Raw genomic sequence first — 22,249 nt, 5'->3', positions numbered from 1 at the left:
TAAGACCTTGTGGGAGTGTTTGATTGTAGTCAGCACTTCAAATATTATGCTGTACATTTTAATGAAGAAAGCAGCAGAACAGTTTTTTAATGAAATAATCAGCCAGGCCCACAAAGCCTGAAAGCAATTCCTCTGGAGTTTTGGAATCAGCAGTTTTGCATATGTACCTTTATCAAGGGCAAATTTTACAATAAGTCCCATATGTGCTTTTCCAGGTTTGCAGAAATATCTGTTTGGTTGTCTGATCTTTTATGAATCTAGAATTTAAAAATGAGTTCTTCAGGCAACGTGTTTTAAATGTTCAGAAGCTCCCTACTTCCTTCAGGCCACCTACTGTCACTGGCAATGACTTCCAAGCGCAAATCTCAAGATCTCTGCAAGTCAGCCTCTGAGTTTTCTAATTTCATGAAATCGCATGGACTTACTAAGACAAATTTTCTTATCTTCCAGTTACTGCTTTTCTTCTGTTACCAGTGAACAGAGATCACCTCTGAAGTGATTTTGGGAAGACGTGGTGCTAGAAAAGGGCAGTACCATTTCATGACATATGGGTCATTAAAACAAACAACTTATTTTAAAAACTAAAAACAACGCACTATTACTATACAAACTCTGGATAGGAATTTTTGGGATCTGGAGTGGGAAGAAAGAACAAAAATGGAGTTTTGATTTCTTTCACGTTTCATATTCCCTTCTAGTTCATAGGAAATATTATTTTAGCATCAGTGAGAGGAAATGGTGTAAATGGTTATGGAATAACTTTGAAACATTTGAAGAAAAGTGAGAGAAAAATCTGAGGGAGTAAATTCATACAGATCCCCAAACAGTCTGAAAAGTATGGTAATTAAATTATAGAGGCCACTTTCAACTTTAGAAGTGGAGGGGAAAGGAGAAGAAAAAACAGCAGGGAGTTATGTGTTAATCTATCTTTTTGGACAGCAAAGACTAGGAGTTGTGGTGTGGAAGGTCTGTTCATAGATATATGAAAGTTCATGCTTAATGTTTGTATAAGTTCAGGCCTGCTTTTTCCCCTCATTTCAAATCTAAGGTTACAGGAGATACGGGGGCTACAAATCTTTTGAAAGACTTTTTAAAAAATGCTTTCCCCTAATTACATTTACCACAAATCACTCCCTAAATCTCTCCCTCTCTCTCTTTTCCTTTCAAAGAGCTTAGGGGAGTTCCACCCATAATTGACCTGTGCTGGGTTCCTTTCACAACTTCTATCAAGCATGCTTCAAGCAGTTACAGTCAGGAAACAGTGTGGCGTAACAGGCTGAGGAAAGGAAGGGCAGAGCCATTTTTCAATGACAAAGAAAAACAAGATCAGCCCCATAGTTTTCGATGAAACTATGTGGGCTGGGCAGTCACCTGCCATACTTCCTGAAATGCTACTCAGAAAGCAGTTTTTTAACCTAATGAAGTAGATAATTATGATTTTTGCTAAATGTATGCAGGTATCAGATAAGCAGTCTACCATCATCTCAATTATGTCCCCTGGTAAAATGAAATATGTGTAGGTTTACAATCCCAAATTTTTCTATTCTTGCTTTGTCGAGTGAAACTATGAGTAGATCAAACCATTTTTAAGTGGATAAGACACTGAGTCCTTGCCACGTTCCTATGTTAGTATCCAAATTCCTCCATGGATACAATTATTTAAAATGAATAAGAGGGGCTACTGACATTATTTATCTTCAATATTCTATTCCAGGAGTAGTCAAACTGCGGCCCTCCAGATGTCCATGGACTACAATTCCCATGAGCCCCTGCCAGTGAATGCTGGCAGGGGCTCATGAGAATCGTAGTCCATGGACATCTGGAGGGCCGCAGTTTGACTACCCCTGTTCTGTTCTATGTCCCTTTAAAATGGTCCCATGTATGCTGATTTAACAATAAATCAGCTTTCCAGTAGACATATTTCTGGTACTCTAACATATAGCGATAAAGTTCATCATGGTCAGGAAATACTAATGACTCTCTTCAAGAAATTCTGATTAAAATGACAAAAATTTCACGTACTGAGAAGGAAACTCAAAATTCCATCCATCAGGTAGCTCTGCTGCTTCGCTGGCACACTGTTTTGAAAGGAAATCATGACCAGAAACTGAAAGGAAACCTTTTCCACATTCTTGCCTACATTAGTTATCTAATGTGTCAAATTTGCTACTTTTGCTCTAAAGAGTCTTATATACAATGGAAAGCCATAATGTCAGGGAGGACATAATTGATCCGAACAACTTCATGTTTATTTTTATATATTTACTTCCTGCACTTATAGCCTACCTTTGTAAGATTCAAGATGATTATAAAAAGTAATGTTGACCCTATTCTGCAAAAAAAAAAAAAAGAAAAAAAGAAAAAGAAAAGGCCTACTGCAGAAGTTTATATACAGACTAGGGAAAATGGAGGTGGATTAGAGAGCCTCAGTTGGAAGATGGCAACCCTAAGAGGAGGTCTCTCTGTGCACAGCACTCTTGACCTTAGTCTGGTTTATGCACACCTAAGTAGTGCGGAATTCCAGAACATGAACCTACACCAATCTTACCTCCTCTCTGTAATGTTTTCTTGACCTGAAATAAGTCAAGGGGTGCTAGGTAGCCGTGGGAGCATTACACTCTTTAGAGGCCTCACTTCCAGACTTCAAGAAATATGTTCAGACCAGGGACAGCAAACCTCCAGGTGGGGCCTGGAGTTCTCCTGGAATTGCTGCTCATCTCCAGACTATAAAGATCAGGTCCCCAGGCAAAAATGTCTGCTTTGGAGGGGTGACTGTGTAGCATTGTATCCCACTGAGATTTAGGGATGCCAGTCTCCAAGTGGGGTCCGAGAATCCCCTGGAAGTACAGTTCATTTCCAGGAAGTTAGGCTGAAAGGAAAGCTCTCTCCTCTCACATGCATCCTTTCAAAAGGAATGCATGTGACCCCAGACACCCCTTGGTTGCTTGGCTGGTGATGTCTGCCCTTCTGAAGCCTGAGGCCTACAGCTGGCAACTGCAGTCCCTGTTGTTGTCTGCAAGGCCAAGTCGTTGCCTAATAAAAGTGGATCACCTAGTTTCCCCCAAAGTCTCACTATCTATTTTCTTGTAAAGCTACCTCTACTTGAAATTTTGGGACACTTATGACTTTGAGTTCATAGGACCTTCCTGGCAAGTACTGTTTTTTAATTTACCAGGCCAAGCTTGAAAAAAGTCACTTCAATTCCCATGTCTCTCCAGCCATTAACTTGTTCACGATTTACAGTTTCAGCCTGAAAATATTCTTTATTTGTATATTCCTACACTTTCCAGACTCACAGGACTGATGCTGGTCTGTCTGTCTATGCCCCAAAATACAAACAGTTGCTGGAAAGGGCTGGCTAAAGCCCATAGCCCAGGAGGGACACACCCACACCACTCCACCCAAACTGCAGTCTGCAAGCCTCTACCATTGTCACTAGATCGCTCCTCATCTCTAGATTATAATGATTATCTCTGCAGGCAAATATGGCTACTTTGAAGGCCGGACTTTGACGCATTGTACGATTTTGAAGTGTCACCTCCAAACATCCAGGAATATTTCCAACCTAGTGGTAGCCAACCTCCAGGTGGGGCCTGGAAAACTCCTGGAATTACAGCTCATTTGTAGAATATAAACATCAGCTCCCCAGGCAGAAATGGCTGCTTGGGAGTTTGGACAGGGTTGTTGTGGAGAAAAACCATTTGAGGCCTCCCACACAGGTTGTTGTTGAGTTGAAACACTTGAGGCCTACTGCACAGGCCTAACTGTCACATCCAACAACTTCCCTCACTTTGCCTCAGACTGGTGATGGAGCTGGTAGGTGGCTGATGTGTGCTCCCTCCCCCTCCCAGGCCTGCTGTGAAGGAGCATCTAACAACCCCTGACTGATGCAAGGGAGGCTTTTCCAAGAGCAACGCAGAGGAGTCTGTGTTTGTACTTGTTCTTTCCTTTTGAGGAGGGGGGGAAGCTTTCCCCTCCTGCCAAACCATTGGCTGACAAAAAAAACCCCTTCTCACTTAAAATACTGCTCTGGCGAGCCTCACTGCTAGAGGGAAGAAAGAGCCAAGCCATGTGTATTTCTTCTATTCAATTCTCTGCAGATTTGAGGCCCACTGCACAGGTTTGTTGTGCAAAGGAGACAAAAGAACCTCCGCAACAGCATCCAGTTTCATCTACAGAGAGTTGCTTGGCTGCCTCTTCCCTCCAGCAGTGAGGCCAGCCAGAGAAGTATTTTAAGTGAGAAGGGGGTTTTCTGTGTCCTTCCTGTCAGCCAATGGTTAGGCAGAAGGGGAAAGCTTCCCCCCCCCTCAAAAGGAAAGCAAAATACCTCCACAGACTCCCCTGCGTTGCTCTCGGAAATGCCTTCCTCGCCTCCGTCAGGGGCTGTTAGAGACTCCTTCACAGCAGGCCTGAAGGGAGGGGGGAGGGGGAGAGAACACACTCACCAGCTACCTGCCAGCTCTGTGAGGTGGTGTGAGGGCTTTCTGGCCTAAGGGGAGAAACGAGGCTACCCCCCCCCCCCGGGCCACATACTGTGTCACTGTTAGCAGCCAGGGGCAAACTGGCTGCAAGCTTGCCAGCTTGCCCCTGGATGGGTTGGGGGGGGGGGCGAGCTGTGTCGCCTTCCTATTGGTCCAACGTCCGGGGGAAGCGCGTCACTCCTTCCAAATGGTCCAAAGATAGGACTGGCCCCGCCCACTCTCCACCCACCTAAGCCTTAGCTGTTTATATTATACAGCAAAGCTGTTCCAGATGTATTTAACTGTCAAACTTACCATGTTTAAAGTTAGTGGTGTGAGCAAATCACTTGTTTACATTTATTGATAATTGTCTATTTAAACCATTGCCTTCTGAGTAGAGGAATTGTGTAGCAAAGATGGGAAGGTAGTAGAATTCAACTGACCTGTGTGAGAAAAGGGCATTGCACTGTACTGCATGGCACACAGTGATACAACCTACTGAACACCCACAAACACATCAATGAACTATCAAGCCAATAATTTAAAAAATCAGGTGAACAAGTTATGAGCTGAACCAGTGGGTGTTAGGCATTCCTATGCTAGACAAAATGCTTACATGGATTAAGTTTGACAGAGTGTGCCAATTTGAAGATTTAAATAAAACACCCCTCGATCATACTATTCTCAGTCATAAAGGGAAGAAGAACAGGAGTTATTTTTTATCCCCTGCTATTTTATCCCCTGCTCAAAGTGACATACAATCACCTTCCCTTCCTCTCCCCACAAGGAAGGTGTGAGTGCTCTAAGACAGGGGTCATCAACCCCCGGCCTGCGGCCCGGTGTAGGGCCGCAAAGGCCACGGTACTGGGCCGCCAGCAGCTGCACCTGCCTCCCCCCGCCTGCAGCGAGAAGGAAGGGAAGAGGCAGGCGCAGCTGCCGGCAACGCAAACGTGCATGCGCACAGTTGCCGTGCATGCGCGTTAGCGCCCCCTGGTGGCCAAAACACGGATGCACGGCAACTGCGCGTTTTCGCAGCAACCGGGCCGTTGGCTCTCCCCTCACCCCGGAGGCTGTCCCTGACCTGAGAAAGGTTGGGGACCGCTACTCTAAGAGAACTGTGACTGGTACAAGGTCACCCAGCAGGCTTCCTGTGTAGGAGTGGGGAATCAAACCTGGTTCTTCAAATTAGAATCCACCGCTCTTTAAGGCTTCAATATGTGACCTCTTTGGAGAGGTGGCAAGTAAAAGGTTTGTAGAAATGAATTTCACAAATTGTTATTTTGTTTTTCTTGATAAGTACTCACTGCACAAGCATATACTACATATCATTATCTTAGAAACATAGAAGAGGATAGTTTCACATAGTTCTGTGAATATACCACTGTGTACATTACGTACCCTCTGTAAATGTTATCCATAATTTGTTAAAGGCCAAACAGAATTACACTTACCACCAAATAAAGCATGGTGTAGAGGGAGAATGAGGCATGGCCAGAGAAGAAAGATTTCCTGAAAGAAAGAAGTCACAAAGTAATGCCACCATTACACAATGTAAATGAATGGACAAACATTGTTCATATAACACCTTTATAAAGTAACTAGGGGCCAAGCCCGTTGTATTCACAAGTACAATGGGCACTAAATTGGGGGGTGGAAGAACTCTGTGGATGGCCTCTTCCTCCCCCCAGGACCTGGAAAGGCTGGAGGCCCCCGGGAAGGGAACTCATCGGCAGGGGCAGCTCTCATGCAGCAGGGATCTGTAGCCTCTAAGCCTTGGAGGGAAGTGGAAGGAGGAGGAGGTGGTCAGGGGTGGAGAATGGAAGGTGATTAGCTGGCTGCTGGACAGAATGGCAAGCTAGTTGGAGGAGGAGGCACTCAGGGGTGAGACAGCCACCCTGATAGGGTGAGTGGCACTTAAGCCATGAGACACGCTCCTCCTCCAAGGCCTTACCAGAAATATATTATGTAGAACAGATAAAATAGTAGGTTCAGATTGCCAAAAATTATTAACTGAATCCCCAAGTCTTTGTTAGCTTAAAATTCAAAATTAGCTTTAAGTACTAAAAGGAAAAAAAGGACAGAATATATCTATATTCAGAGCAATGTAATCAATACTTTATAATTATGTTAAGAGAAATGTATTCATTAACTGTATTCTTTGTGGTCTTCTAAATAGATGGATTTCAATATTTAATGTAAGTATCTAAGAGAATCCAAGAACGATTATATTCTTTAACATGTGTATATGGGTATCATTCACGGCTTTGAGGAAAATTTAATCTTCATTGAGGAAAATTAAATTTTTGTACATGGACACTCTCTGATATAATTCTGTTCAGTGTCTAAATATTAAAAATAATGCTGCCATCAATGATGGCGATTTATAACCTCAAATGTATAACCTACAGCAATTTATAACCTCAAATAATTAAGATTCTTATTTTTCAACATGTCAATTACCCAAATATTTTTAATGGAATCTCTAGGACCATATAGGTAAATTGAGGTATCTTTTTGGCTCAGATCACACAATTCTGTTTCTATTGAAATGAAATTCTCCTTACCTGGCTTCCTGGACTTTGCTTTCATCTGTATTAAGGCACCGATAAACTTCAATATAACCTTTTGAGCAGTTGGTTAGCGTAATATTTGGATTGCAAACCGCCAGGAAATTGGGTCTTAAGCGTCCAACAGAGACTTTTGCAATGTCTGTGAAAGATTGGCTGATGGCACAACCAAAGGCAAAGCAACCAACTTGTTTGTACAAAGCTGCCACGTAAGGGTTCTGGATGAAGGATCTGGACTTCTCCTTCAAACAGTGGATCCGATAAAACTCTCCTATTATGATCTGTAAGAACAAAGATTTATTTTAAAATTATTTTTGAGTATCAAAAACCCTCCTTATCTTCCATGACTAGGTCACATGACAGTACCAAATACGTAACTACATATTTGAAAAGAAATATATCATCATTTGCTTTCTCAGTCAACCCGTTTCCACTCTCACAAACCACTGAAATCTTTCTGCCAGATGTTTCCACTCTTCCATGGAAAGACATAGCATGATCTTTTGAGGCTTCCGTTATTTGGTAGCTCTATAAACAATGATGAAAAGCTGTAAATGAGACGAAGGCTTCCATGCACACGTGATGAGATTATCATTACATTACAGTGTTTCAACTAATCATCTTTATTGCCTTAGAAAAATAGGTGCATGTTCACATGATCTATACTCATGTATAAAAGTTTTAAAGCAATGCCAAATTAAAAATGTACAAGAAAAACTCCATATTGCATTGCAAAGCTGAAGGATCCCAAGACAGTTTAAACCTTGTTACATCTTCCACAATATTTTGGAGGTCTAGAGATATTCTCAGAGTATGTTTATGCGTTTTAGATCCAGAAGGAATTAAAAGGCTGGGTCTTTTTATACTTCCCAATGGTGCGTTCCAGGAACTGAGTAGTGGGATGAGGGATACCAGCTTCCAGGAGAGACCAAAGGATCCCTCAAAATTACAGATCAAACTACAGAGATAAGTTCCCCTGAAGAAAATGGATGCTTTGGAGGGAATTTTATGGTACTGTGCTCCACGGAGTTTCCTCCCCTCCTCTTCCCAGACTATATCCCCAAAGCTCCAGGAATTCCCCCAATCCCCTGCTGGTGGCTAGATGGGACCCGGGAAGCCTAAGTGGGATGAAGTATCATTCCTTTCTTCAGGTTTGCCTTTTGAACAAAATCCTATGTAGGGTTGGCAGCTCTGATTTAGGAAATACCTGAAGATTTGGGAGATGGAGCATATGGAGAGCAGGGTTTGGGGAAACCCCAGCAAGACAGAGTGCCATAGAGCAGTGGTCCCCAACCTTTTTATCACCGGGGACCACTCAACGCCGGGGACCACTCAACGCTTTTTACTGAGGCCCAGTGGGGGGGATAGTTTACTCCTCTACTCTCAACCACTGCCCTAGCGCTCTCTGATCGCTATGGTAATGTTTAAACATCCCTTCAAAATAAGATACAGACACGCCACAACAATGAAGTGTGTTGTAAAGGGCTGGGGGGGGAATGAAGTAAAGGGCCGGGGGGGTTGGGGAAGGCGTCCTTCGGGGCCCACCTCCAATTAGTCGAAGGACCACATGTGGTCCGCGGCCCACAGGTTGGGGATCGCTACTATAAAGTCTACCCTCCAAAGCAGCCCTTTTCTCTAGGGGAACTGATCTTAGTCTTTGGGAGACTCATTATAATGGCAGGAGATCTCCAGGTGCTACCTGGATGTTGGCAATGCTATTATATGGATGCTATGCATACTGTGACCCTTCTTCCCTCCTGTATTTCTTTATTACTATTATTCTTCACATCTATTATTCCCCACATAAATCGTTCCTCGGATTTGTATCCCACTGTGGTGTTTTAATATTTAAATATTTTGTGTATTTTATTTCTGTGATTTTTCTGAGAAATCTGTGTTCTTTGTGGAAATTACTTGGCCTAAGTGGAACTTATTAAGTCTAAATGGCAGGTGAGAATATAGGTCTCTGTAGTCAGTTCAAATTAAAACTTTATTGAAAGATTAACTCCTGAAACAATTTTGCTTATGAAATTTATTGAAGCTGTTACACTGTTATACTTCTAAATAAGCTCTATTTACATTTAAGAGAAAACAACTCTTTTATTTAGAAAAAAAGAATCTCCTTTTATTTCTGAACCACCCACATGCACTGACATTTCTGTCCATCTATACCAAATATAACTTAACCATCCTGTTCTTTGGGTCCAATTAAGAATGTTAAGGCAGACACACTGATGGCAGCAAAAAAAAAAGTAATGCCAAGGAAGTATAAAACACTTCAGAATACTGAAGAGGTCCCTTTGCAGGTTTTACATAACAGAGGTCTCTGAAAAGAGCAAAAGGTTACATCAATTTTTCCTCCAAGGAGTTTTAGATGGTGCACATGGATGAGCCTACCCTCAGAACAATTCAGTAAAACAGATTAGGCTGAAAAAGAGTGATTGGTCCAAGGTCATCTAGTGACTTCCATGGCCTGAGTGCGGATTCAAACCCATTTCTGCACATTAGTAAAAATAACATCTTGCCTGCGGAATGGCAAAGCGTGACATTATATTACACCCCCCAGGCCCTCCTCACCTTTTTGCTGTCTCGCCTTCGTCTGCCTTCTTTTTGCACATCTTATATCCAATGGAGATGACTCTCCATTGGATATAATGGAGGGATTGGGGCACCCTCTTTGGGAGCCCCTAGACATGGATCCCTTGGACCAATCATTTTGAGGGGAGGGGAGTCAGAGAAGAGCCTGGAGCTAACCTGAAAGTTTAGAGCAGTGATTCCCAAAGTGGGCGCTACCGCCCCCTGGTGGGTGCTGCAGCGATCCAGGGGGCGGCGATGGGCCACAGGTGCATTTGGGGGCGATGAATAACTATTAAAATTTTAAAAAAATTAATTTCCAAAAATTAATATTTTCCTGGAAAGGGGGCGGTAGGCCAGATAGGTTTGGGAACCACTGGTTTGAGGCTGTACCTCAACCCCCCCCTCCCCAGGCAGGAACACCAACATTCCCCTTACAGTCTACAGTGCCATTGACTACCATGGGCGCTGAAGCCGAAGAGGCCAAGTCCTTTAATAAGTGAGTAAATTAATATCATTTCTGATTGGGGGTGGGGGAGAAAACTTTCAGGAGGCATGCTTTGTTGAATGGAATATTGTTTTATTTCTGGCATCACATGTCCGCCTATCCTTTGCTCCAGGAAGTCTGCCATTTTTAATAAAGTAATTCTCATCCCCGGGAACATGGGAGAGGAGGGAGGGAACAAGGGCAGAATGTTGCAGATGACTTTCGTCCTTTTGAGCCTCTATAACTTCCTTCTGCTGTTTGCCTACTAGTTGCTCTCCAGTCACTAGTGCTTTTAGGGTGGTGAATCCACTTTTTAGGATTCCCAGAGAAGCGCTTTAAAATGGAGGATGTAGCGAGCAGTCAGCAGGCTAGACGCTGGATGTGGGAAATGTCATGTGAAGGGGCGGGAATATTCAGCTTGCCTTTGACTGGCATGACGCTATATTGCAGTGACTTTCCAGTTATGGGTACCTTTGACGTGTGTACTTATGTCTCATTCCATCCATTGGCTGAAGTTTCAAAATCTGCTTTATTTTATGAAATCTAATGTTTTGTGATTTTTTTTATAACAGACATAGTATATTTGAGAGAAATGACACTTGTCTGGCCCATACTACTCCTCTAAGGCTGCTTCCAATTAAAGAGTTAAGGTGCTTATTAGTATATAGACAGATAGCATTTTCAAACCAGTTTACCCATTCTGAAATGACTAGATTATACTATAAGTATAACTTGGTACGCAGTATTAGAAGCCATTGGGGGAACCTCTTGTATGTGCTGTAAAATGAAAATTATCTCTCATTCTGCGTCTCAGCCTGCAGCAATGGCAACAAACTTAAATATATCATTAACAAAACTGGTATAGTTGCTTCATTTGGTGATCCTATCTACTGCATATTGCCTGGAAATTAAAGCATATTTCTCCATATTTCTTCAGATACAGCAGGATATAAGATCTGGGAATAATAGCAGCCTCCTGAGCAGACCAAGTCTGATCAACAGAGAGTTCTGAAAATGCTAGTATTGTATTTATAGCCAAGCTCCAATGAAGGTAAATCAGTTTGCACATTTATGAATGGAAGGAGTCACCACAAAGATGGCTTCTGCATGAAGGACTCACCCAGTTGTTATGTTGTGCTGTCCCCTAGTTTTTTGCCTCAAGATGGCTCCCTGGATCTTTTCCCATGTCCATATGGGGGAGCCTTTGTCCCCTTTCCCCATTTGCCCCCCAGATTTGTATCCACACTCAATAGCTGAGGGACAGAAAGTGAATACTTCCCGCTTTTTTTACTTGTCAATCAGTCATGTGGCAAAAACTCCCAATCAGCTTCCAGCACCACTTTGTTGCATTTGAGACCACCCCTCAAAGTCCAAAATAATTTTTAAAAATATCACTACAGTCACATAATAATGCAAAACCATAACAATACAAACAAGGGGATACAAAAGGATTGGCTATCTTATTGCGCCATTCCCCCCTCAAACACTCACACACAGGCAGTCCCTGATCTCACTAAAACCAAGTATGAAGTTGAATCCTAAAGAAAAAAAGAGAAAGAAGGAAAGGTGCCAACAAAACATGGCAGCAGGTTGAGGAGTTGGGATTTCATTATATTTGTATTGCATTATAACATGATCATCCATGTTTTTATTTTGTTTTTTAAAGGCTGGGGAAGGTTGCAAGGGTAGATGATGGAACTGACACTCAGACAGGGGGGGGGGGAGCAATAGCTGGGAATGTCTGACTGAGGACAGTCCGGGTTTTCCCACTTCTCCATGGCCCATCCTCGACATATACCCCATTGGACCCTGCATCAAAAAACAGAATGTTGATTTCTGAGTGTTCCTTTGATGTGGGCCAACTAAGGAGGCAAGTCAGGACAGCCAGGAGACCACCCCTGAAGGGACACGATTTCATGCAGAGCAGGGGAGGAAACACAGACACAAACAAATAGAAATCAGACCCTAATCAGTCTTGCGGAAACAGTCTACAATACTTTCTCCCTTGATATTCAAAATGGGCTTGCAAAAATACTCCATGTGGTAAGATTGTGTTACCACAACCTGAAGCATTCTTGACATTTGGGTTCTTATATTTTATATCAAAAAGCAAAAACATGTCAAAATATCTACAATCATTAGGGAAACTGATGACCAGACTGTTTCTTCATTTTTCTGGTGATATTCTATGTAATCTAATTTGTTTTCATCATTAATAGGTCTATGAAAGAGAAATTAGATCCCTTTGATTTCACTGTTAAGTTCCCCAGACCTAGATGAAGAGCAGATGGTATCATATGCAAGTTTTAAAGTAGCCTTTAGGACATGGATAAAATCCACATACATATAACAATGCCATCTAGAAGTGAAAACTTCTGTTTCAGGTTTTAAATTACCTGTTTAACAAAGGGGATAAACAGCTGTTTAAAGCATGGTTTGAGATAGATACATGTCCTTCTCTATTGCAGTTCCTACAATGCAGCTTGTTTTTGTTGTGCCCAATAACCCTTGTTCCATATTAAGTATTTTTTGTAAGTCACATTATAGTTGGAGTATTTTAAACTTGACAGTAATGCTATCCATCATCATTATGAATTTGGTGGTCTGTTTTCTTACAATCCCAAGCCTTAAAAGGCAGTTTAATGAAAATCAGACTGTGAAATCAACTCCAAATGTCATACCTCTCTGGAAGAGGCAAAAGGCTTAAATTGGTTTGTGTGTATTACCCAGTTACAGCTGCATTTTTGAGCTCCATTTTACAATTTTAGGATTTCATCCATTACTTCATTGTTTTATATATAAGTAATAAAAGTAGGTTACTTCTACCACCCTCTCTATTCCACCCTTGTTTTGTTCTAGTCAGTAGCACATATATTTAATGGTCAGGAAAATCCCTTCATGTAACAACCAATAATATTACTCTCAATATGGAAGCATGCCAAATACATGAAAAAAAATCCTCTCCTGCTTATTCTTTTTTGCCCTATAAGAACTTTGAACACCAATGAACTGGTAAAGAAAAAAGATGTATGCCATTAAGTACATTCTAGTGCTACATTTAAGTAAAATAAGAAAGTGTATTCCTAAATAATAACCAAATTGTATTTCAAAAGTGTAGCTAAACCTGAACTTTGGAAGGTGTCATTGCTTCCCCTACCCCCGAGTTTACCGAGCTATACTATGCATATACCAAATATGCAGACACAAGATTGGCTGGTATATTTTGAAATGCCAGTCCCCATGAGGCACCTGGGGATCTCCTGAATTTACAGCTTATCCCTAGGCAACAGAGATCAGTTCCACTGGGTAAAAACAACTGTTTTGGGTGGGGTCCATAGCATTATGCTCCACTGAGGTCCTTCCCTACCCCAAATCCTACCCACTCCTGGTTTCACCCCCAGTCTCCAGGTATTTTCCCAACCTGGAGCTGGCACCCCTAGGTGTATCCAAAGAATAGAATAATTTTACAGGTGGGGCCACTTATTCCCATATGGATCGGCATGACTACTTCAACCATCTTTGAGAGCCCTACAATATTTCAGGAGGACGGTCACTGGAGACAAAGTATATTTGTTAGTGGTAGTTAAGGCATGGAATGCTACCCAACAGACATTCTAGTTTGTAGAATATTGTGTGCCAGGCTGAAACATTTCTGTTCATTCATCACTTAGTTTCTCTCCCCTTTTTTGTTAATATCTTGTACAGAAAATAAAATTTAAAAGATGGACAGATTTCTTGCGGATGCTTCAAGAAAAGAGTATTCTCCTCTAGGCCAGAAGTTGGTTCAGGTGGGTAGCTGGGTTGGGCTGAAGTAATAGAACATAGTTTGTGTCCCATGACAACAAAGTTTAATTCTGGACACAAGCTTTCATGTGCATCCAGAATTAAACTTTGGTGGACTATTGGTGTATGTCTTCTGGCATGATTCTATATTGTCTTGTGGTTATGGCACAACTTCCTAACAAAATGCTTTTTTTTTTTTTTTGTACAGACACGAAAGTGGCAAGTAGCTTCTGTATATCCTTTGGCAGAATTATGCGAGATCCCCTTAGGATAATGCAAAAGAATACTTGGAGAACCTGAGGTATTTAGGACAGCAACTAGTTCTTCTGCAGCTACAATTCATAGCAGACAATAGAAGGTTTCATGGCAAGACTGCAAAGGCAGACAGATGCTATTTGGCACTAAAGAGCTGCCGTCACAAAGGAAATTAATATGAAGATCCCTGAGGCTAGACCAATGTTGTCTAGAATTTAGGAGGTAACCTGTTCCAGAATCGCATATTGTGGACAGCACAAATGCTGCACAGCTGCTGCTGTATCTAATTGCTGGACTATCTTCAAATGCATTCAATGAGTCTAAATTTGCATGTGGGAAGAAAACAAACATCTGTATCTCAGTCTTTCTCTCCTTTTGACAGCATATGCTTAAGTTGCAACAGATGGCCTCTAATACATATCTACAGGCAGAGTGTCTTCATAGAATCATAGAATCATAGAGTTGGAAGGGGCCATACAGGCTATCTAGTCCAACCCCCTGCTCAATGCAGGATCAGCCCAAAGCATCCTAAAGCATCCAAGAAAAGTGTGTATCCAACCTTTGCTTGAAGACTGCCAGTAAGGGGGAGTTCACCACCTCTTTAGGCAGCCTATTCCACTGCTGAACTACTCTGAATGTGAAAATTTTTTTCCTGATATCTAGCCTATATTGTTGTAGTTTAAACCCATTACTGCACGTCCTTTCCTCTGCAGCCAACAGAAACAGCATCCTGCCCTCCTCCAAATGACAACCTTTCAAATACTTAAAGAGGGCTATCTTGTCCCCTCTCAACCTCCTTTTCTCCAGGCTGAACATTCCCAAGTCCCTCAACCTATCTTCATAGGGCTTAGTCCCTTGGCCCCAGATCATCTTCATCGCTCTCCTCTGTACCCTTTCAATTTTATCTACGTCCTTCTTCACGAGGAGTGAAGCCGTCAGTCTCTTTTTTGTGTTGCTCGTTTATGAGTTCATATGAGTTTTTTATAATCCCCCTGTGGCATTTGTGGGTACTTGGGAATGCATTTCTGCTATATGAGCACCCCATTCAAAATACAAATAAGTATAGGTAAATGGCACAATTGTCAACTGCCCAAATTGCCATATGCTCCCCATATGCATCAATACGCATGATGAATGTGAAATAATAATGATGATCTTTATTTTACAGAGGTTGGGATTTTCACCCAAAGCATGGAAGGGAAGGGGGGGAATAACCTGGGTTAGGATAAAAGTGTAACAACAGGTGCAGCACTCTATCCTCAGCATTTACAAATACATTGGGCCTTTTACAATAGAGATGATTAGCCCAAGACAGACATATGAATATTATAAACATTGCCAACCAAATCTAGGAATGCATATTTTCTGTCACTGCTGGTGGTCTTGGTAATTGCACAGATGTAGTAGACTGTAAATTGGAGACTTCAGCCCCCCACCAGCACACTACTGTGTCCTTGTGACCTGTCCTGCTTTTGTTGAAATCATGGCTGGACCCTTAATGAGAAGCTGAAGGAGGATCAACTCATCCTTTTGGCAGTGCTGTCCTTGATTAGGAAGGGGGAGGAGAAAAACGAAAGCGAGCCTAAGCAACTAATGCAGCACAGATGTACAAAAGCTGAAGCTTCATCCAGAATAAACAAGTCTTAAAGATATTAAGCTCCTCTCCGACTTGTGTCTCCAGAAAGTAATATGCACATGGTGCCACAATGTGAACCACTGGAAAGAAGAGGGAAACCGGACAGACAAAGGGAGCAAAGTGTTTTGGCCTTCGGAAAGGAGAGTGGCGAATCTTTTCCCATCAGATCCTTGAAAGGCCTCTGTGCAATTAGTTTGCATTATTCAGTTGTTGCTATTTATTTTACAGGAACATTTCCTTTCCAACAAAATTTAGAGTCCAGTGACACCTTTAAGACCAACAAAGGTTTATTCAAGCTTTAGTGTGCATGCACACTTCCTCATAGGATTTAAATTTAAATCACACATTCCTTCCTCTTGGCATTGCTCTGTTTTTCTCTCTTATAGGCAACTTTTAATTTTTTTAACATCAGGTTATGTCTGTGTATGGGGGCAGATGCTGAACAGTGGTGTGGTCCAAAAATGAGTGCACATTAGGGATAACATATCCTTTCACCTTTAAGTCACTGGTTCAAATCCAGAACAAAAGAATGCACCAGGCATTTTACTGTTCCTGGTATGAGCTTGTGGCACTCCTTCTTTACCACCTATTCTATTCATTCGACCTCCTATCCCAAACACTCAATTGCATGAGATGAATATATGTAAGTCCTTAATATCATGGTTGGTGATATTGGAGACCAGAGTCAGTAAGCCCCATTAAAGCTTATCCACTTCCTTTCCCATGTTGCTGTACTTCCACCATATAAAGGCCCTTCGTAGAGAAGAAACACTGAATACAAAGCCTATTTTGAAGCCTTAAATGACAACAGGTGGGTGTTTTCTCCTCTGTACAGGATTTCTGTCACAGGAAACAAATATTTACACGTTTCTCTGGAAAATTGATTGAACATGCAAACATAGAATGAGAGGGATGCTCAGTTTGAACTATGAGTCTTATTGGTCGGCCAGTCAGAAAAAAGCTGGCATGGCTACTAACATGATTGTGGATAAAGTGAGGCCTCTTGAAGGGTCAGGCAAGCCATATTTTCTAAAGTAAATGGAATGCTCTGTACACTAAACTTTAGAAATATTTAGGGGAGGTCTGGAAAGCATAGTCCCCTTAGGCTACTGGTATCTCAAGGGTCTTATGCATTTATATCCTCCCATGTACTGATACAGACAAAGGTCATGGTCTTTGCTGTTTATCTAACAAGAACTTTGTGATTTCTTCAAGCCCCATAAAACCTGACCTAGACCTTTCACTGTGGACCAGAGATTCCATTGATGACACTATTTAAAATAAAGACTTAGCAGCGTGAAAACGATTGTCTTGGCTTGCTGTCCCCCAGTGCCCTTGTGTTAGTCATGTGTTTGAAAAACAAACACATCAAAGCGAAAGGCCAGGGGTAGACAGTGCTTTATAGATTTGGGAGAAATCCATATTAGGATTAATTCTGGTATCTGAACTATGTATTTTAAAAAAAGAAAAAATATTTGTGAATACAAATTAACTATGCAGTAGTTTTTCCATATGTAAACACTTTTTGGAAACAAGTTATAAACATCTTTCAGATGATGGTATTTAGATTTATGGTGGTCTGGTAAAAGGAATAGGAATAATAATTTTTAATATGCTACATATGTTTAACATTTTATTAGTATAACTGTGGAATTTCTATCTATTTTCCCCACTTAATAAAATATGGTATAGCTAACATGTAAGATAGTGATGCCAGTCTCCAGAAGGACCTGGGATTTCCCCAGAATTACAACTAATCTCCAGACTACAGAGATCTGTTCCCCTGGAGAAAATAGATGCTTTGGAGGGCGGACTCTCTGACATTGCTCCTAAGCCTTCGGGGAAGGATGGGGTATAAATGCAAACATTAATAAACAGTATCCTATCGAGGCAATTGCCCTTCCCAGGCTCCATCCCCATATCTCCAGGAGTTTCTCAACGTGTTGCTGGCTACCCTAGACCCGTGCAGTTGCCCATCAGAGGCCAGGAAACACCTGAAAACCTTAATGTATAGCCAGAATGTTACGTGCAGTCTCTAAATATGTCTGAAGTCATTTAGGAGGTTTAGAGAGCTTCAGAAAACACATTATGAGAAAAATCCATGTAATTGCTAAACAGTTATTTCATCTAATTAATACATCATATGTTAAATATAATATTTCTTTTTCAGGTATAGCTTTTTGTGTGTAGTAAGTTTATATGTATATTTGCTATTAAAATATTTAAAAGAAAAAAGTCAGAAAGATAAGCATTATCTTTTGCCACAACAAAAAATCTATTTGTTCACTTGCCTGTTAGAGCCTTATAACTTTCCACAATAAAAAGGTTCATTTTTTCTCTTCATATGTCTTGCCAGGTTGTTTTTGTTGTAGAAACCACAAAACCAACACAGCAACTACAGAGTTGCTACAGTCCATCCCCCCCCCCCCCCACACACACACAGTTTTTCAGGTTTTAATTAGCCTGCCATTTTGTGTTAAAAATTTGACAGATTATATAGTCAGCTGATTATGTTTCCAGTCACATTTCCAGCATTTATACACATCACTGGCTTGCTGCTGATCAGAAGCAGATTCTGCAAGGAGCCAAAATGACGGTATGTAACACGAAAATTAGACTCTTTTTTCACTTTAGTTTATGGCTTTTCCATAATCAGGGAGTTCCCCTGCAGGGTAAAATTCCTTTTTGTTTATAGGTTTATTCATTAGCTTTCACATTTTGAATGCAAAGCAACTGATCATTGAGGATTTGCGTTCATAGCAGACATATGAATCTGTTTGTTTTTCACCCTCTGAAAGACTACTGCATATAGGGAGAGAGGAGGAAGTGCTGTCCATGAAATAACTCAACCTAGCATGGAAATACAATCATACCTTTCTAGGGTAAGTACCTATTTTGTGAGATAAAGCAATATTCATAGACTGGAAAACACCTAAAGTTTGGGAGGAGGGAGCCGAGGGAGGCTGGGTTTGGGCAGGAAGAGGAGCTCAGCAGATATAATGCCATATAGTCTATCCTACAAAGCAGCCATTTTTTCAGGGGAACTGATCTCTGTAATCTGGAGATCAATTGTAATCCTCAAGAACTCCTACTGCCACCTGGAGGTTGGCGACCCCATAGAACTGAACTGTCAATAGCCCCACTATTACTACAACCTGCTCCATTTCTGAAAGTCACCCCTCAAGAGTCAATACACACCGGAAAGATGTCTGCTGTAAGAGATCAGTGAAAAATCACCTCTCCCTTTGTCACGCATGGCTTAGGCCAGTTCAATTACACAAAATTATCATTCACAGAAGCCCAAGTTTTATTATTCACTTCTTGCCTTTGTGGTTTTTCCCCTAGTATTTCCCACTCACATGAGTAACATCTGCTTAGTTTGAAGAAATATATCAATATTATTATGGACCCTTTGTTCCCCCGTATTCTCTGCCATCTAAATTCTGGTGGGCCCTTTATGGAACTCCTTTTATTGATTATTCATGTTTATTCAGTTGCCTTATCAAGGGGAAACCCTGGTGCCAAACACTACAAAATTAGATCCTATCTACAGCCAGTGGAACAACTGATCTTTGCTGCCTTTCGCTTCTGTCAGCAGTTGCTTCCAACCCTGGAAAGTGATTTCAATGAACTGCAGGACCTGCATATATTAATAGCTTTGCCGATTGTAGGGCTGCTGTGGGAAGAGGAAATGGGCCAAGTAGCTGTTTCTTCCTCTTCTGTCAGCAGACCTCTGGTGATGAAAGAGGTAATAGGGAATTCTGCCCCATGCCCTCCCCGATGAAGCCACCCAGCCCACATGACTAGTAATCCCTATGGCTCATACATGTATGGAAATTTGGGGGGATCAGAAGAGACAGCAAAAGTGGAGACGAACACAACAAAGATCTGAAATCTTTCTTTCCAGGATCAAAACTCTGGTAGTTTACAATCTGACCTTTTACTTTGCAAATTGTCATAGTCAAATACAGTCCTTCACTCATGCTATAACCAGTAACGCAAACCATCGTTTCTAATATGCATTTAATATTTTATTATAATGACCATCTAGGGGTGATCAGCCATGTGTCTCAGCTGTTCAAAGGCTACCCAGACTTGATCATGGGTTTAAATGCTTTCTTGCCTCATGGCTACAAAATCAGAAGCATAGACCAGTGACCCAGTGAATGTAACAGTGCTGGGACAGGTTCACCACCCACACAAAGCCTCCAGCCCCAGCTTCAGCATCCATCTCAGCTTCCCAAAGAGTTGTCCTCTACTTCACGCCAGCCAGCCTCACAACCATTATCTGCCAAGATCAGTAAGGTCATTGAAGCAGAGGTGTCCTTTTGCTTACAGGTAGGAAAGCATGTGATTTAGTCTTCTTGGACTGATAAGTCCCTTTCTGGATGTAGCATTCGGATGCTGTTAAAGGAGACGGAGGCGGGGAGCACAATCTTATGTTCCTGGTACAATACAATAGCTTTTTTTCCTGACGCACATACGATATACTCTCAGCACAGAATTATATAATAGCAAAGAGTGGTGAGGCATATGTCATAGGAGGTGGTCTCCAAAAAGTCTAAAATTAAAGTCTAAAATTAACATATATTCAACCACTCAGCTACACTTTATAATGAGTTTAGTATAAATATTTTATATAGCTTGTATTGTCATAGTTCTGACCACTGAGGAAGACCCAGTAGGGTTGAAACGCATTTGGTCTTATGTGCTGTTAGTTCTGTATAGTTTTTATGTAGTTTTTATTCTGTTTTTAATTGTGCACTACAATAAATAATCAACATTTTTACATTATTTTATTGTACAGCTCAATTTCTCAGTTCCTACCTGTTAAAGTTGGGTTGTGTTTCTTTTTTGGTTTTGGTTTTGCACAATGCAATACACCCACAACTTCTCTGTACAAGTCATGTTGAGGGAACTGGAGTCATCTAAGGTGGATTTCCTCCTCATCCACCAAAGTGGCCTAGGCTGACCCTGCTTCTGCAGCTGTTCCCACTAAAGCATTTTCTCTTTGTATTTAATATATTGAAATGGAAATAGTGGTATGGGAATGGAATGTGTGCATGGAGAATAGGTTTATGAGTAACTGGCACCAACTCTGGGGAAATATCTCAACCAAGGTTGCCACGTGGAATCAAGCTGGCACTGGGGGGATTTAGGGGCATGGTCCTAGAGCTCCTCAATCTGCTGATGTCACATGAAAATGATGTCAGCATGTTGGTGACATTAGGAGGCAACACTTTGGCTTTTGACAAAACTTTATGGTAAAGTTCTGCCCCAAAAAACTTCTGACCACCCAAAACTTCCAGAGCATACTTTTGTAGCTTTGTTGCCTACAGACACCACCTGTTGCCATTGCACCCATTCCCCCCAATGCAAAACTTGCAGAGCCTCTGTTTGCTGTTCTGCTGCCCACTGCTGTTGCACCCGCATCCCCCTCCCACCTGAAATCTGTGGAGTCACTGTTGGCATGGAGTGATTACTACAGAGCCACAAACAGCAGTTCCACAAGTTATGGGGAGGTGGATATGGCAGCGGTGGGTGATGGCTCTACACATTTTCAGTGGATTTCCTCCACCTTCTTGAACCCATGAAGTAGGGAGGAGAGGTGCCAAATGGGGGGTCCCTAGGCTCCAGCGGGGGTCCGGCATCCCTAATCTCAACCAGGTGAACTTTTGGTTCCTTTCTCTTATACAACCTTATGATTTTTAAGCAAAGCCATTGTAAGTGAGCCATCCAAAAGGTGGCACTGGATTCAAACTTTAGCAATGGTGGCTATGATTATTTTGTTTAATTTTGTTGCTCACTTGCAATTTTAGGTGAAGCAGAGCAATGTAAGTTGCTTGGGCCCTCATTATGGAGAAAGCAGGTAGTTAATAAGTATGTCATAAACTAATTAATAACAATTTTTAAAGTGTTCACTAATGCAATTATGGACTCCACACACCAGCACTGCAGTAAATCTTTTCTTAAAAGAAATACAAGGCCCTCAGCAGCATTTTATTCAGTAATGAGAAAATGTTAGCATGAATTCAAAAGAAAAGGATATGCAAACAGAATTAGCTTATATAATATGAGGAAAATGGCAAACACAGAAACTTCTCCCATCTTCCAATTAGGTTTCATATTTCTCTTCAAAACATGCCAGGCTTAGTACATGTCAGAACTTAATATTGTCTGAAACATTTCCAGCCAGTTGTTGGCTGAAAGAGAGAACATACTTCATAACTAAGCATGAAATATGGAATAAGAAAATACCACAATTATCTGAGTGTGGACAAAGCACACTAAAACCTTAATAACTTTACATTCTATTTTGCCTGGGAACTTGCAATTGCTGAAATATGAAGTGGCTGCTACCTTGTTTGTCCTATGAAATTGACTGGATTTGGCTTGCTCGTGCTGTTTTGAAAACCAATTCTGAGGGTTTTTTGACTAATGTTTACATATCCATGTATCAGCATTCTTTTGATTAGATTCCTGGTTA

General features: G+C 41.4%; 1 protein-coding gene and 1 long non-coding RNA gene across 2 annotated transcripts in view; one reads left to right on the top strand and one right to left on the bottom strand.

Moving 5' to 3' along the window:
* LOC143835628 (uncharacterized) overlaps positions 1-11,050 on the top strand; it is a 38,234-nt gene extending 27,184 nt beyond the window's left edge. Inside the window, exon 3 of the long non-coding RNA XR_013230280.1 lies at positions 11,026-11,050. This is a non-coding gene — a long non-coding RNA (uncharacterized LOC143835628). The remainder of the gene's footprint in view (positions 1-11,025) is intronic.
* The window catches only part of PLPP3 (phospholipid phosphatase 3), an 86,241-nt gene that overhangs the window by 16,660 nt on the left and 47,332 nt on the right, over positions 1-22,249 (bottom strand). Inside the window, exons 3-4 of the mRNA XM_077333602.1 lie at positions 7,025-7,308; positions 5,912-5,969 (exon numbers count right to left, since the gene is read on the bottom strand). Of these exons, the coding sequence (XP_077189717.1) occupies positions 5,912-5,969; positions 7,025-7,308 (342 nt within the window). The remainder of the gene's footprint in view (positions 1-5,911; positions 5,970-7,024; positions 7,309-22,249) is intronic.

Source organism: Paroedura picta, chromosome 4 (genome assembly GCF_049243985.1).
Source record: "Paroedura picta isolate Pp20150507F chromosome 4, Ppicta_v3.0, whole genome shotgun sequence".
Lineage (NCBI taxonomy): Eukaryota > Metazoa > Chordata > Lepidosauria > Squamata > Gekkonidae > Paroedura > Paroedura picta.
The sequence above is the reverse complement of the archived record's forward strand: the minus strand, read 5'-3'. Positions and strand labels throughout refer to the sequence as shown.